A 16,826-nucleotide genomic window follows, 5' to 3' on the forward strand; every position below is an offset into this window, starting at 1 on the left:
AAATAATAACTGGTGTTTGTGGGACGGACTGCATTTATTCAAGAGAATAATCCGATATTAGAAGAAGCTTAGATAGAAACCTTTGTTTTTTTTTTTAAATTAAAAAAGAAATATTATGGGTCTTCTAACTATAACTTCAAAAAATATAAAAAGAAAATTAAATTAAAAAATCCTACGTGTCAGTACTCAATAGCAGTAAATTGAAACATCAGGGGATGCGCTTAAAATTCAGCCAAAGCGAAAGGGTCTTTTTGCATATTTGACTTTTATATGCACGTAAGATCAAAGATTATAAAATCCCCAAAAAAGGATAGTAACGGTAACTTTACCCCCCAACGGTCTCTAAATTCAAATTCGAGACAGCATTCTCATTCTCATTTCTCAAACCAAACCCACAGCAAAAATTAGAAGAAACCCGAAAATTTCAAACGCTTCAAACTCAACTTTCTTGCTTCAAAGAAAAAAAAAAAGCAAAGCTATATTTCCATCACCGTATCCTTTTTCTTTGTCACCAAACACCTAAAGCAAAAAGCCCTAATTTCCATGGAAGAGATTCAATTCAAGACTTGTCAAGACTCAGAAACCCTAGTTCCAGATTCCTCTGTCTGCGATTCGGAAAAAGAAGAACGCTTGAATCAAGAAAAGGAAGGTTCTGGCGGCGATGAGTCTTTCGTGGATTCGATGCTTTGCGACTCCGGTTCAAGACTAATCGCTACCGGTTTTACCAGATCCAACTTCACTGGTTAGTGTTCATTAACTAAGCCCAAGATTTTTCTCATATGGAATTTAGTCTTTCTTTGCTTTGCTTATGGAAATGAAAAGAATTCACATTCTGGGTCTTTCTTTTTTTCGTTATTTAGGATGTGAGAGCCAAGAAAATGAGCGTGATAATAAAATTCTTTGGATGAATGCATTTTATTTTATTTTATTTTTTCTATTATATTTCTCAGGAACCAAACATAGGGTTAGAGGGCTTAGGGTTTTTATTGATATGGGTCTATATGTTATGTGGGATTTGTTATGTAATTTAATGGAAAACCCTAGAATTTCCAATTCACACTAGAAATTTTATCAGTTTATAATATTTTTTTGTTAATATAATACACTCGATTTGGATTTCATGGTTTATACTGAAATTAGATTTTAGGGTTTTTCTTAATGATTGTGCTTACTTTGTCAATTATTAATTAGTAAATTTTCTCAGAAATACTTAACGAAGGCTAAAACTTTTGAGCTTTCTTAGTGGATGGTCCTTTTTTTTTTGGTTGGGGTGGTGGGGATTTTGGCAAATTATAGTATTTATAAACTATTACATTGTCTTCTTGAACCAGAGGAATGTGTGATGTTTGTAAATGCTGGAAGTGAGGCTCCAAATGAGGTAGATTCAAGTATGAAAATTTTGGGTGATACGTATTATGATGGAGGGCATGGTTTAAGGACCAATGAGCCAATAACCGAGGCTGGAGATTGTCCATTCATCTATCAGTCTGCACGATTGGGAAACTTTTGTTATCGGTTCACTGATCTTCCTCCTGGAGACTATTTTATTGACCTTCATTTTGCGGAGATCATAAACACAAATGGACCTAAAGGAATGAGGGTATTCAATGTATACATCCAGGAAGAGAAGGCAAGTCATTTTAAGCAAAGGTTTAAGTGCATATACAGTCATTATTAGTATTAAAACTGATTATTGTACTATTCTTGGTGTTCTTGTTGTTGGTGAATATGGCAGGTCCTATCAGACTTTGATATTTTCTCTGTAGTTGGAGCCAATAAGCCATTGCAGCTGGTTAATTTGAGGGTCTTGATGAAGGAGGATGGAGTCATTGTGATAAGATTTGAAGGGGTCAATGGAAGTCCAGTAGTTAGTGGAATTTGTATTAGGAAAGCACCAAAATTGTCAGGTAGTTTTATTTGCATATCTTTTGTTTGCTTTGTTATCTTGTGGAACATCACTGTAATTTATGAACAATTTTTTATCATGTTTTAATATACTACTTATGATTTGAGTACAGTTCCCCGGGTGACGCATGAATATCTTACATGTAACAACTGTGCTGCTGAGATAGAAGTTCCTTCAGCTCAGGTTATATACCACTTACGTGAACAGTTAAAGAGTAAAGCTTCTTAAATGTTGCTTACATGGTCTATGAATTTGGGTTTTGTAGAAGAAAGTCATGCAAGCGAAGTCCACCATAAAATATGAGAAGAAGATAGAGGAACTCACTGAGCAGTGCCAGCGAAAGACAAAAGAATGCTATGAGGCTTGGATGTCGCTGACTACGGCAAATGAACAGCTAGACCAGGTCAGGATGGAACTCGACAACGTGACATTTAAGACACTAACTCTAGGTAAGTCTGATGTTTAGTATTCTTTGAATTTATAATAGAAGGACTCATTTAGCAATGCTCTTGAACTTTGTTTAAAATAATGATACGTTTGATGATTCAACTGTCAATCTACTTTGGAACTAAAGCTTACTTATCAGGAACAAAAAAATTTGTTTCACATTCTAGACAGAACTCAACTGAATAAAGGTTAATTAATTATCCATTACATGAAAATAATAAATGGATGACGAAAAGATTTATTAGATTAGTGGGTATTGGGTAACATTATTCAAGGCAGGTTTGCCTATCACTACCAGGGCCCTCTTTGAGTTCCACTACAGGATATCCTAGGCTTTACAGTTTATACTCCTCTGAAAATAATAACCTTTCAAATTTTGTTTTTTCCCTGTCAGATCAAACCATGGAGAAACAAGCTGAAAATCTGAGGAATATCTCTAGCAAGTATGAGCACGATAAGAAGTACTGGGCAGCGGCAATCAATGAGTTACATGAAAAAATAAAGGTAAGGGTCAGACATGCTATTAAAGATCACATTTTATTTAATCATTCTATAAATACTCTTAATTGTAAGGGTCAGAAATGCTATTAAAGATCACGTGTCAAAATCATTCTATATATTCTCTTAATTTTTACTTCATTTCAAGTTTCTGTTAAGAACCTTCACAAATGATTTGTTTGGCAGGTGATGAAAGCAGAGCATTCTCAGCTTTCTTTTGAAGCTCATGATTGTGCCGATTCCATTCCTGAGTTGAATAAAATGGTTTTTGCAGTTCGGGAGCTGGGTATGTTTAAGTTAAAACACCCCCTTTTCTGCAATAAAAAACTTGATTGCTTGAGTTAGATTTAATATTGTAAGTTGGTATCTTGACATTTCGACTCATTGAATCACTCTGCAGTTAAACAGTGTGAAGATCTCAAAGTGAAGTACAATGAAGAGCAAGCTAAGAGGAGGAAGCTCTTTAATGAAGTTCAGGATGCTAAAGGTATGTTTCACTTCTATGAACCAATTATGAGTGTGTTACAATTTTTGTCAAGATTTTTAACCCAGCAACTTATATGTGTTTCATATCAGGTAATATCAGGGTTTTCTGTCGCTGTCGTCCATTGAGTAAGGGCGAGATATCAGCAGGTTGTACAACAGTTGTAGACTTTGATGCAGCAAAGGAAGGAAGTCTTGGAATTTTAACTGGTGGTACCACAAAAAAGTCTTTCAAATTTGACCGAGTTTACACACCAAAAGATGATCAAGGTAATATATACATATTTCGGTCTTTTGGTTGATACACTAACAATATTTTGATTTTGTTAAATGTTTATTATTATTTTTTTGTTTCACAGTTGAGGTGTTTTCGGACGCTTCACCAATGGTGATATCAGTGCTAGACGGCTACAACGTTTGTATATTTGCTTATGGGCAAACAGGGACAGGGAAGACATTTACAATGGAGGGTACTGAGCAAAGCAGAGGAGTAAATTATAGGACTCTTGAGCACTTGTTTAACATTGCCAAGGAAAGGAGTGAAACTTTTACATACAACATATCTGTTAGTGTTCTTGAAGTTTACAATGAGCAAATTAGAGATTTGTTGGCAACATCTCCAACATCAAAAAAGTAAGATTGCCGCTGCTTTCTTTAAATGCATACCTGTAAGAAAACTCAGCCAAGCTAGTCAAGCTTTGGAAGCATACTAGACTTGCTGGTTTGAACTCATCAAGTAATTCACTTGACTAGGCTGGGATAAATATTAATAGAACAAAAGGCTTAGTCAACACTTTTCTTTTGGTATCAGGTTGGAGATAAAGCAAGCTTCTGAAGGGTCTCACCATGTTCCAGGAATTGTTGAAGCCAAAGTTGATAACATTAAGGATGTTTGGAGTGTACTGCAAGCTGGAAGTAATGCCAGAGCTGTTGGAAGTAATAATGTGAATGAGCATAGCAGTCGATCTCACTGGTAACAAGCTCCTTTTTTTTTTTTTTTTAATTTATAATTGTGTATGACCACAGAAATCTTTGTTTTTATTTTGTATATGTTCTTTTCATTAATGATTGACCCTTTTTTCCAGCATGCTTTGTATAATGGTAAGAGCAAAGAACTTGGTGAATGGCGAGTGCACCAAGAGCAAGCTTTGGCTTGTAGATTTGGCCGGCAGTGAGAGGCTTGCAAAAACTGATGTGCAAGGGGAACGCCTGAAGGAAGCACAAAATATAAATAGATCGCTTTCAGCTCTTGGAGATGTTATATCTGCTTTGGCAACTAAAAGTAGTCACATTCCATACAGGTATACATTACATCTTGCTTGCCTTTATGTTGTTTCTCCATCATAATTCAAATGTGATTCTAACAATGTTAGTTTTTTGGTTTCAGGAACTCCAAATTGACACATTTACTTCAAGACTCATTAGGTATTTAAGTCAGTTTGGTTATGAATGAGTATGAGTGTGTGTGTACAAATTTTTTTTTCTTATGTTCATGCTGATTGGTATCAGACAGTGGATATGAACATAATCAAAAGATTTTGACCTTGCTGGATTTTGTTGCTTCTTTTACATGTAGTTATTTATATATGTGTGTTGGCAGGGGGGGATTCCAAAACTTTGATGTTTGTACAAATTAGTCCTTCAGACCAGGATGTGGGTGAGACTTTGAGTTCTTTAAATTTTGCATCACGGGTTCGAGGAATTGAGTTGGGACCTGTCAGGAAGCAGATTGATACAAGTGAGCTTCAAAAGGTTAAAGCAATGGTAGGTCTTTTTCGTTCAGTTTACATTTTTATAATTTTTTTAACACACAAGCAAGTTTTACGTTTGAATTTTGAATTTCTTTATTTATTTTCATAAAGCTTGAAAAAGCAAGGCAGGAATCCAAATCTAAAGATGAAACTTTAAGGAAACTAGAAGAGAACTTCCAGAACCTGGAGAGCAAGGCTAAAGGCAAAGATCAGTTTTACAAAAATTTACAAGAGAAGATTAAAGAACTTGAAGGCCAAATTGAGTTGAAGACAGCCGTGCACAGCCAGTCTGAGAAGCAAGTCTCACAACTATCTGAGAGACTGAAGGGGAGGGAAGAAATCTGCAGTAATCTCCAGCAAAAGGTTGCTTTCCCCTTGAATTTGAAATTGCTAGCTTCCTGTTTGTTTATTTCTAATTTGAAATTAAATTCTCTCCTTAGGTCAAAGAACTAGAGATTAAGCTTGTAGAGCAACAGCAGTTAGAATCTGCATCTTTCCAACAGAAGGTTTGTGTATTTAACTTTATAATCTCTATTTTTCAAACGGAAATTAATTTAGGAGGTGATAATTTTTACTTTATTATTGTATCTTGAGGAAGAAGTATACTTCTAATATGCATTGTTGGTGACCTAATGATGGGATCTTCAATTTTCTAGAGCTGTGTTACTTCAACCAATTATGCTGATGTCAAAAGAAAAGCTAAAATGGTTAATCATTGTTTTACTTCAAGCAGGTTAAGGAACTTGAAAACAAGCTTAAAAAGCAATTGCAGGAGTCTGAGTCTCATACTGTCATCCTTCAACATAAGGTTGTCAAAAACTCAGTGGTGTTAGTTTATATGTTAATGAGCTAATAGGAAGTCAAAATTAAAGATGTCGTTTGCTTGTTTACTTCTTTTTCAGGTTAATGAGCTGGAGAGAAAACTGAGAGAGCAGGAACAGAATTCAGAGTGTGTCTTACTTCACCAAAAGGTCCTTTTTCTCCTCTTTACTTATAAAATAGGAATACTGTGATGGATATTGGATAATCTCACTTCACAGTTAATTATGAAATATTTTTTACATTCTTGAAGAAATCATTGTGTTACAATTTTTATTGTTGCCTGTAGAGCCTGAAATGATCATGTGCTGTTCAAGTTCATAGTTCCACCAAATAAGCATATTATATTATCAAAATGTTCAAGGGGTCCAATAGCCTCCATGGCTAAAAATCTCTAGCCTTTTTAGAAAAAAAAATTATGAAAAAAAAATTGGAACTGGATATTTTTAATGGAATTTTCAGGTATATTATCATGTTTCACATATTTTAGATTGATTTCATTTCTTATTTGTTCTTAGGTAAGGAGTAATTCTATTCAATAATTTATTTATTTTTAATTTCCTCATATATAATGATCACATTACTAGCTAAAATTCTTATAATTAGATAAAATTTAGATCTTTATTTATGCTCAAGACTAATAAAATTGTAATTACCACTTGAGATCATGGGGAGTCCTAGCAAATGAAGAACATATAAAGTCTCAATTTTTCCTAAACGAATTGGTATCAATGTTGAAGTTTGCACATAAGTTAGAGGGTAAAATCATGGGTTCAAGACCCCCACGGGTTATGTAACTTACCAATAAAAAAGAAAAAGAAAAATAGAACTAGTGGTAATTAATTTATAATTAATTAATTTATGTTGATATCAGCATTAATTAACGTTTGCCAATACTAATATCCGTTTGACATGTTATGGCAGATAAAGGAGCTTGAAGACAAGTTGAGGGTGAAAGAGCAACAGTGGCAGCATACTCATGACTACTCTGATGCAGTTAGGGCCACTCCCATTGAAGTAAAAACCTTTGTGAGAGAAGAATATATGAATGAGATTGAGCCTCATATATTGAGAAGTTCAAATTCAGTGAACCGCCCAATGAGTCAAGGGTCTAGTTTGTTACGAGGAATTGAGCCTCTCCATGAGACAAGAAGGAAACGAGAGTCTCGAAGTTCTGATATAGAGAACAACTTCATTGTACCATCTTCTTTAAATGACAGGAAGATTAGTAGGAAATCTGATCCACCAAAAATAGCACGAGTTGTGAGAACAACAAAGCTAGCAGCCACTGCTGCTCAAGGGCCCTTGACTCACAAGAGGACTGGTAGAGATCCGATTCAAGGGATTAAGGAGAGGGATAATAAGAAGAAGATTTGGTCAAGATAGTGAAGCAAATTCAACTCAAGTCAGTCAGTCAACTTGTTTTCTACGTTGACTTCCTATTTACATTTTTACTTCAATGTTACATATGCCTTCTCTTCTGAATGTAAAATTCTGTACCATGATTGAATTTTATCTGAAATTCATTTCTATCATTAAACAAAAGGAAGAAATGAAGTTTTTTATTTGTGTAAATCATACATGTTAAAAAGACAATGTTGAATGCAGCACGCATTGATAGCAATGCCAGATGATTGAGGCCTTGTTTAGTTTTTTTTTTTTCTTCATCACTCATCACCCCTTACTCATCACTTAAAATACCCCAATTTTCTAATACCCACCTGTTTGGCAACTGTTTTCATTTCACATCACCCAATTATTTCTACTGATTTGTGGGATCGACACACCAAAGAAGACTTTTCTCTCTCTTTTTTTCCCCCCCAAACTCTTTCATCTTTCTCCGCGTCTCCTTTTTTTTTTTCCCCCTTCGTCTTTCTTTGGAACAACTGTAGCGAGGGAGGTCGAGCTCGTCGACTTGCCTCTCCTTTTTTTTTTCCCTTCGTCTTTCTCTGGAACAGCTGCGGCAAGGGAGGTCGAGCTCATGAAATTGACAATTTCGAGTTTGAGCGAATGAGGCAGTTGAAGCTGGGTTATGGGGAAGAGAGGAAGTGGTGGGTTTTGGTGGGGTTTTGGAGAAGCAACAATGGTGAGGGACAGTGAGGGAGAGGGTGGCAGCCACGGAGGATGAGAGACTCGGCTATGGAGTCAGACCCATGGTGAACATGTTTGTGGGTTTGTGTTAGTGTGTATGATCTAACTCGTGTTTATAGGTTTAATTTTCTGGGTTTGAGAAATCAGTACCCATGTGTTTTTTTTTTAAAGTATATTTGATGTTTCTGTGAAGAAGAAAAGAAAGAAAAAGAATGAAGAAGAAGAAAAAAGTGGCAGTTGGAGTGAGTCTGTGAAGAAGAAAGAAAAAGGTGTGCCTAGTGTGACTTTGCACTGACAATAGGTCCCATGTGTAAGTGCACAATTGCATCTGGCCCCAAGAACAGTTACGGGCCCAGGCCCAATGAGCCTTAAACAATATGAATTTGTAGAGTGTGGGCTTGAAACCCAGGTTAGAAGTATGTGGGGATTAAATGACAAACTAAGGATTTCGAATACTTGGAAACAATAAGGAATATTGTAAATTGGCCTCCTCGGACGTAAGCCGAGAGCTGTTCTTATATTATATCCCTTTTCTTAGTCTTTTCTTTCTTTTTTAGGTTACAAAAAGTCCCTCCTCTTTCTGTCTTAAATTGCTCTTTATATACTACTCTTTTGAATGCTTTGTACACGTGTTGCCTCACCTCCCCCTTAGCCTAGATATTTCTTTTCTCAGTGCCTTTGAATAGTAACCAGAAGTTTCTCTTCCACTGTTCAGGTGTCACTTCCCCATAAATGCGGCCAGGGTGGTAGGTGCAGGGTCTTTAATGTGGAGGTAGCAGCCTTTATCTTTGACATTTCTTCAACACCGGTGCTTCTGGGGCGTTCTAGGATTCGCCCCTTTTAACCATTGGCCTTAACCATGTCATCCCCTAATCTTTACTATGAAATCCCGAGTTCTTCGATGTTCATCCGAGGATAAGGTCACCCTCGGCTGGATCCTCGGATCCTCGGCGTATGGGCCGACCCATAGTACTAACAATTTCTAAACCCAGGATCAGGTCGGCCTTCCTTAACACGGACCAAAAGGCCCACGTTCCCATCAGGATCTTTTTGCCCCCCACACCATGTATGTGGGTTTAATTACAAAAATGTCATCATAACTCTGTTCTCATAACTTGAAAACGCCTTAAATTTGTTTTCAGTTTCCATAACTTATCACTCAAAAATCAGAGAAGTGAATGATGGAAACAAAGTTGAGTTATAGAAACAGTAAATCCAAACAACCCTGAATATCTACATTAAACTACAAGAAGTAGTTTTTCTAGGGGTATTATTGAAATTGTAATAAGGAAGATGAAAGCAAATTCTTGGAGGAGGAATAATTTAGAGAAAACGGACGTGTCTTTTTCCTTGGGCTTAATGTAGACTATAGATGTAAGCCCAAATTAAGCCCAGATTGCTAAAACGGATTTGTAGCAATTTGGGCTTAATGTAGATTATACATGTTGGAGGATCTCGGGTTTGTCTTTCTAAATAGAGAAAGTATAGCAACATAGTTTTTGTCACAACTTTGACGTAATCCACCACTTATGGTGGTGGATTTATGTGAAAATGTTTGTCCTAAATGTAATATCAAAAAGTTGTGGTTATAGAAGTATTTTTTTTAAATATAGTATGAAATAGTAGAAGTGAACCCCCGATAGTGAAGTCTTTTTTCAACAAGATTTTGGATCTAAGACCCACCCAAGTTGTCCCTCCCTTCAACACTTAATCATTATAAAATACTTTTAGACACAAATCCAGTATTAAGGATTCTTATGTTATATTCATTTTGTGGAAAAGATCTTTGTTTCTTTGGTAGTCTTGTTTAATGCGCTTTAAGAATGGGGTGAGGCTTAGGTCCAGTACATCTAATGTAATGGATCCATTAAGATGGTAACATGTGTTCAAAAATACACACGTGTTATTATCTTAATGGGTCCAATGCAACTGGACACTGAATCCAAATCTCACCCTTAAGAATCAAGTGAAAAAGAACAAAAAAAAAAAAAAACCCTCCTAAGTTGGCTATGATATTGTTAACTGTCAATGGCTCAACCCGCACACAATGTTGTAATGACCTTTACTTATACCAGTGTACGCAGTGGGTTGATGATTTTGCAATAATACGCAGTAGCTAGTACCAGTAGTACACATAGTGAACACTGGAATAAAAAAAATTAGCGGCTGAGGCCTAAATATAATAAGGGAAATATTAACCAGCACCGTTCGGTGCTGGTTAATATTTTCCTTTTTGGGTCTTACTTAAAATAAAGGAATAAAGTTGTCCAAAAAAATTACTAAAAGAGATTAAAAAATGTCAAAAACTACCAAAAAAGATGAAAAGTGCAGCAAAATATGTTGTTAATAGATACCTTATGATACCTGTTAACACAACTCATATAATAAATGTAACCTAGGAGGATAATAATAATAATAATAATAATAATAATAATAATAAATAAGTGTAACGTAGAAATAGCAGCTCGCCAGTATCTTGTGATTTTAAATGGATGGGAAGATCTTCTCTTTGTTATTTCGGAATAGATTCTAGTGGATTATTATAACAATAATATCTCTACAATAATTTGTCTTTTTTTTTATAATACAAATTATATTACAATAATTTGTCTTTTGCAGAATATAAATGCAACATCCATAACCCAGGGGGTTGGCTGAGTTGGTAGAGCTCTCAGCCTCAGGGTGCTTGTACTGGGCTCGACTGGGTGTGCTCCCCAGTTCGAGTCTTGCTACCTGCACTTTGAAACGAATTTCCTGGGCCAGTGCTTTACCCCTTCGCAGGGCTCTCCCGGCACGAACAGTGATTAGTCTCTGGTTGAAAGCCTTGAGGATACACTGTGGGCAACCAAAAAAAAAAAAAAATGCAACATCCATAAAAGGATATATAACGGCCTTTTTACATGTCTTAAACCAACCATGTCTAAGATCATTTAATGCTTTGTGTGCAGTGTTGTTACTGCTCATGTGGATGAGTATGAATTTAATTTGGGCTAGTGTTAATTACACAGTTTCATACACATGTGTGCACTAGATTCTAGCCTTTAACAAATTAGATCCAAAGAAGAGAGAGTATTGCTTTAAGAGTACTGAATAATTACTGCAATAATATAGAATATCGGATATATTTGCTTTCAACACGATTCACAGTGAGTGGGTGATAATGGTTCAAGTGTTTGAGGTTTTGGGCCTTTTGGCTACTTAACCTGAAACTTTTTCCACTTGTAGTCAACTGGTTGATTGGTTAGATGAAATTGTCTAAAACTTTAGCTCCTTCGATTTCACAATTGAGCTTAGTCAGATGCTCGGATGAACTTACTTATTAAGGCTGCAGTTACTTAGGCCTGGGTTAGGTCGATCAGCCATTGATTGCAATTATTATTGCCTAAGTAATGGTTGTGCCTCTCATTTATTACTAGCAGAGTAGAGATCATGTATTATGTTTAATATCTATTACGGAGCTAGGATTTTAGTTAGAAGGATCAAGGCTAAAATAAAAGGTTAAAAACAAAAACAATTCCTGAAAAAGGAAAAGAAAAAGAAATCAACATAGAATATATTAATATATTCGCATCTAGTATCTACGTTTCTCTATGATTTTAGTCAACTATAAGTATAAAATTGGCTTGAATATCATTCTCAAAAAAAAAAAAAAAATGGCTTGAATATGTTTTTGGTCCTCAAGTTTTACGCTCTGTTTGTTTCAGCAATGATATTTTCTAGAAAATGAGTTATTTTCTAAAAAACATTTTCTATAAAACTATCTCATTTTCTAATGTTTGATAGAAACTTTAAATGAGTTGAAAAACAACCTCATAACTTCCCTTATTTAGCTTGCTGTGAGATTGAGTTGTTTTCCAAAAAAATTTAATAAAAAACAATCTCCAAAAATAAGCCATACTTTTTATGTTGACCAAAGATAGTTTTCCTTTGACTCATCTTTTTTTATGCTACCAAACACTGAAAAACAAGGAAAACTATCTTTACACAAGGTTTTCCATTGAAACAAACGGAGCGTTAGGGTCAATTTCATTTTAATACTCAATAATTATTTTTGGTCAAATTAGTCCTTAGTTACTTACTCATTTCAAACATGTTTCAAATGCTACCTTTGCCATAATCTAGCCCACAAAATTTAATGAGGTGGTTGGCTAAATGCTTAGTGACACATTAAAGGGTTTAATAATAATAAAAAAGAAGTCTAATTGGTTTCAGTTGAAAAAATAAGAAGAAAAAAAAACCACCTCAAGTAAAAATTAAAGGGTTTTATAACAATAAAAAAGAAGTCTAATTGGTTTCTGTTGAAAAAATTAAAAAAAAAAAAAAAACCGCCTCAAGTAAAAATTAACTCACAAAAAATCGTATATTTCTCATTTCCTTTTATTGATTTTCCTCCACTTTCTTAACAAGCAACTACTAATAAACCATTTTAAGATTATAGCACACCGGCCATCCACTGCAAACTCCTATTTTAGCCTCTCTCTCTCTCTCAATGTGTTTAAGTTAGTTTTTTTTTTTTTTTTTAATCCTTGTTAATATTGTGGGGGGTAAAAGCTATTGAATAAACGTTTGGGCTTTGGGCCTGGTCGGTTAGTACCAGTCTGTTTTGATCATGGCCTCTAGGCCCACAAGTCAATCCGCATTGTAGTAGTCTGAGGAGTTGTTCGAGGAGGAGTGTCTTCTCGGACAGGTCCAGCAATGACCCTAGGACTTGCTAAGTGGGTTAGAGGCAGAACTCTAGAAGAACTGGTGGGTAAGAGGGTGATCCAAGTACCCTTTAGAAGCAGAGACATGTGAGAAATATCTAAGAAAAAAGCTGCTACCACCACATTAAAGGCCCTGCATCTACCTCCCTGCCGCATTAATGGGGAAATGACCTCTGAACAGTAGGATTCAGCCTCCCTGCTATTATTTGAAGACTTCAAGAAGGTGGTGGATGAGACAAGTATCCAATGGGAAGATTTATATGACACGTGGATGAACTAGTGAAGAAGAAGTATATAAGGAAACGAGAGAGGAAAGAGAAGGGACATCTGCACTTTCTGCTGAGAGAAAACAGGAACTAAGAATTGTAAACTTTGGCATAGAAAGAGAATATATATACAAATCGTCCTCGACTTACGTCCGAGGAGATCTCTTTGTCATATTCGTTTACCAGTTGCATAGATTGTAGCACTCTAGTCTGTTAGTCACACTTCCAACTTCCCAAACCTAGATTTCAAATCCATACTCTACAAAATTTATTGTATAAGGCTCGTTGGACCCGAGCCCAACACTTGTTTTTGGGTCTGGGTACAATTGTACACTTACAAATATATTAGCCTATTTATTTATGTAACGTTTCTCAAAACCCCACTTCTTTAAGGTACATCTTTATAAACTTTTGCCAACTTCCAACATATATGTAAATAAATTTTTTTAACAAAAACTTAAGAGTAATGTACAAGCACACACTATTGTCGGGGGCAAAAAAGTTTCTTTTCTGACAAATGAGATTTATATTGGGTTGGGGCCCCAAACCAAAACTCGACGATGGGTTCGATACATGGCCCAAAGGCTATTGGCAAAGATCCAAACAATTCACTGTGTTTTCATGCCTTGGGCCTAGATTGAGACTTGCGAGAATGACCCTTAAACAATCCCTACAGCGAACATGTCAGCGGGGTTAAAAAGTCTACTGTGAGAAATGACCCAGCGGTAGAGTGTTTCTGTAAAAAATAACCCAGCTGTAAAGTACTTATGTAGAAAAGAGTGACCCAGCCGTAAAATTATTTCTACAGAAAAATAACCCAGCGGTAGAGTGCTTCTGCAGAAAACGACCCAGTTGTAGAGTGCTTCTGCAGAAAAGAGTGGCCCAGCCGTAAAAGTATTTCTGCAGCAAAAACAACTCAACAGTACGGTAAAGTAAACTTTGAGTATTTCACAGGTTAAGAGGAAACGTCAGAGTCATCATCCATTAGCTCTAGGGAAGTGTCTTCTAATACAATAATATGAGAAAAAAATTATATGGTAACAGTCACATCATAACCATGAATAGTAAATGAATAGATAACCATTATGGGTTCCAAGATAGCAAATAGTGAGGAAAGCTTAGCGTGAGATGAAGGGAGAGAGAGAGATCCTAGCTAGTGCAGCAAGGTCATTATGTTGCCAAAGCATGCTCTTGACTGTAGTACATATAATGGGTAGAGAGAGACACGTGTGGGCAGCGGGCAAAAGTTTATAGTGAGCTGTTGGAACTCACTGCTGGGGAGAAGTTGAATGTTTTAAACTTGAGATATGAAAGATGTTTTTAAGCTAGAAGTGAGGGAATTCCGTTTCCATGCATAAGAATGAGACCTTTATGACTTAGAATCTTGCTGGGATTTTGAGAAGCTGATATGGAAAGGTTTTTGTGAGGGTTTTTCTCTATGAGTATGTTTCTTGGCATCCTCTTTGTTCCCCTTTGAGGCATTAACAGAGGGTTCTATTTATAATTGAGATTTAGGGGGCAATTGGCAAATAACTCTTGCTAAATCTCCCCCAATCTTCAGAAAATCCTTAGGGATTCGTTTCTTAGAATGTTAGCTAAGAATGGTAAGCTTGACCTTTTGAAGACTGTTGCTATTTTTGATGCAATATCAACTAAGTTTTTGATCTTGCATTAATGCTGATTGGTCTTGATTTGCTGGAATTAGAGCATGCATTAAGCTAATGACATTGATTGTGCTACTTACTAGATTCAGAGCTCCCAAAGGCAAGTTAAATCACCCCAAGCCAGGTGTCAACCTTGGACCCTTTGCTGGGAACTCTGCTGGGCTCTCCTTGGTGCCCTCCAAACCATATTTCCCTAAGTTTCCCCATTAGGGGCTCATGTGCTTGGTCCATGAACCAGAAAATACGTATTTTTTAGCATGAAAAACGAGCTGATTTGAGCTTGCTTCAGGGCATTAATGGCTGCCTTGGATGCCTGACCGAATATGTTGGAGAAGAAAGAGGGGGTGGTTGGCTGAAGTGCTTTCAGCCCCCTGTTGGGTCTTCTCAGTCTTTTGTTAAGTCCATTTCAGCTTTATGTCACCCAATGACTGATGATATTTCAGAAATGTTTGACCCTTGATGGACATGTGTCTTGTTCTGTCTTGATAGGACAAGCTGATGCCTGACAGCAGTGGGCTTCAACTGCTGACTTGTGCTAGATTTTTGGCTGATTAGCTCACGTGAGCTTCTGCTGATGGTGCCTAGGTTTTGGACTGAGCTGGTCTAGCTGGGCCTCATGTTTGGGCTGCTTTGGGCCTAATTGTTCCCTCAAAATGAAGAATTTTGCCATGACACTCATGGGCTTTTATAAACTTTGCAAGAGAGGTATTTTCTTGGAGGATAAATACTTATATTTCCCATGAGTAAGGGATTTTGTATATGTGAAATAATTGTTGAGATAATATTTAGGTTTTATAAATACATGCCAAAAATAGTATTTGGGCTTTTGGAAATAGTGCCAAAAATAATATTGGGTTTTTAGAAATAGTTGCCAAGATGATGTTGGGCTTTAGGAAATAGTTGCCAAAATAATATTGGGCTTTAGGAAATAGTGCCCAAAATAATATTGGGCTTTATGAAATAGTGTCAAAATATTATTGGGCTTTATGAAATAGTTGCCAAAATGATATTGGGCTTTAGGAAATAGTTGCCAAAATGATATTGGGCTTTAGGAAATAATTACTAAAATAATATTGGGCTTTGGAAATAGTTTGCCAAATTAATATTTGGGCTTTGCAAAATAGTGCCAAATTAATATTTGGGCTTTGGAAAATAGTTGCCAAATTAGTATTTGGGCTTTGGAAAATAGTTGCCAAAATAATATTGGGCTTTGGAAATAGTTTGCCAAAATAATATTGGGCTTTGGAAATAGTTTGCCAAATTAATATTTAGGCTTTGGAAAATAGTTGCCAAATTAGTATTTGGGCTTCGTAAAATAGTTTGCCAAATTAGTATTTGGATTTCGTAAAATAGTTTGCCAAATTAATATTTGGGCTTTGTAAAATAATTTGCCAAATTAGTATTTGGGCTTCATAAAATAGCTTGCCAAATTGGTATTTGGGCTTCGTAAAATAGCTTGCCAAATTGGTATTTGGGCTTCGTAAAATAGTTTGCCAAATTGTAGAAAATATCGTCGTGTAGCAACGGATTTTGAGGTGCCGTGTAGCAACGGGCTTTGTAAGTTGCCGTGTAGTAACGGGCTTAAAGGTGCCGTGTAGCAACAAGTTTAGAGGTGCCGTGTAACAACGGGCTTTGTAAGGTGTCGTGTAGCAACGGGTTTAAAAGGTGCCGTGTAGCAACGGGCTTAGAGGTGCCGTGTAGCGACGGGCTTTGTAAGGTGCCATGTAGCAACGGGCTTAAAGATGACGTTTAGCAACGGGCTTTGTAAGGTGTCGTGTAGCAACGGGCTTAAAAAGGGGTTTTGTTGGGCTTTTTGAGTCTTGTCAACGAGTTGAATGATTTTGGGCCTTTTGTGGAGGGAGTATAATTTTGTGGCCCAACGTTGATAGACGGGTATTTTTGCGAAAACCCATGTTGGATAATATGAGTTTTGTAGTGGGTAATATTTGTGAGATGACCCAAGGTAATTTGTGGAGCTTATATATGTAGAAAATATTTGTGGGAGCCCAATAACATGGAGAATATTTAAGTAATATGTGAGAAATATTTACGTGGACTTCGAAATATTTACGTGGGCTTCGAAATAATTATTGGACTTGTGTGAGTTTTTCTGTGTGGGCTAAAGAAGTTAGGGCCCGAAAATTTGTATCTCAACAACTATTTTACATCTTTATAAACTATTGATGTGACAAATTTTC

At 36.2% G+C, this 16,826-nt stretch overlaps 1 protein-coding gene across 2 annotated transcripts; it reads left to right on the top strand.

The window, feature by feature from the left end:
* The first annotated feature begins 337 nt into the window (after positions 1-337).
* Positions 338-7,553, top strand: LOC142623624 (kinesin-like protein KIN-14R). Of its 2 annotated transcripts, none has more exons than XM_075797065.1 (19): positions 338-742; positions 1,332-1,630; positions 1,736-1,907; positions 2,019-2,089; positions 2,172-2,355; positions 2,748-2,857; positions 3,038-3,137; positions 3,252-3,338; positions 3,428-3,604; positions 3,694-3,967; positions 4,146-4,307; positions 4,420-4,635; positions 4,722-4,759; positions 4,935-5,098; positions 5,197-5,448; positions 5,526-5,591; positions 5,816-5,893; positions 5,988-6,056; positions 6,829-7,553. In XM_075797065.1, the coding sequence occupies exons 1-19, from the start codon at positions 544-546 to the stop codon at positions 7,288-7,290; spliced, it is 3,180 nt and encodes a 1,059-aa protein (XP_075653180.1). In that variant the 5' UTR covers positions 338-543; the 3' UTR covers positions 7,291-7,553. The 2 variants fall into 2 exon arrangements, with proteins under 2 accessions (XP_075653180.1, XP_075653181.1); XM_075797066.1 differs by having other exon boundaries at positions 5,819-5,893.
* Positions 7,554-16,826: the final 9,273 nt, after the last annotated feature.

This window comes from Castanea sativa, chromosome 2 (genome assembly GCF_040712315.1).
Source record: "Castanea sativa cultivar Marrone di Chiusa Pesio chromosome 2, ASM4071231v1".
Classification (NCBI taxonomy): Eukaryota; Viridiplantae; Streptophyta; class Magnoliopsida; order Fagales; family Fagaceae; genus Castanea; species Castanea sativa.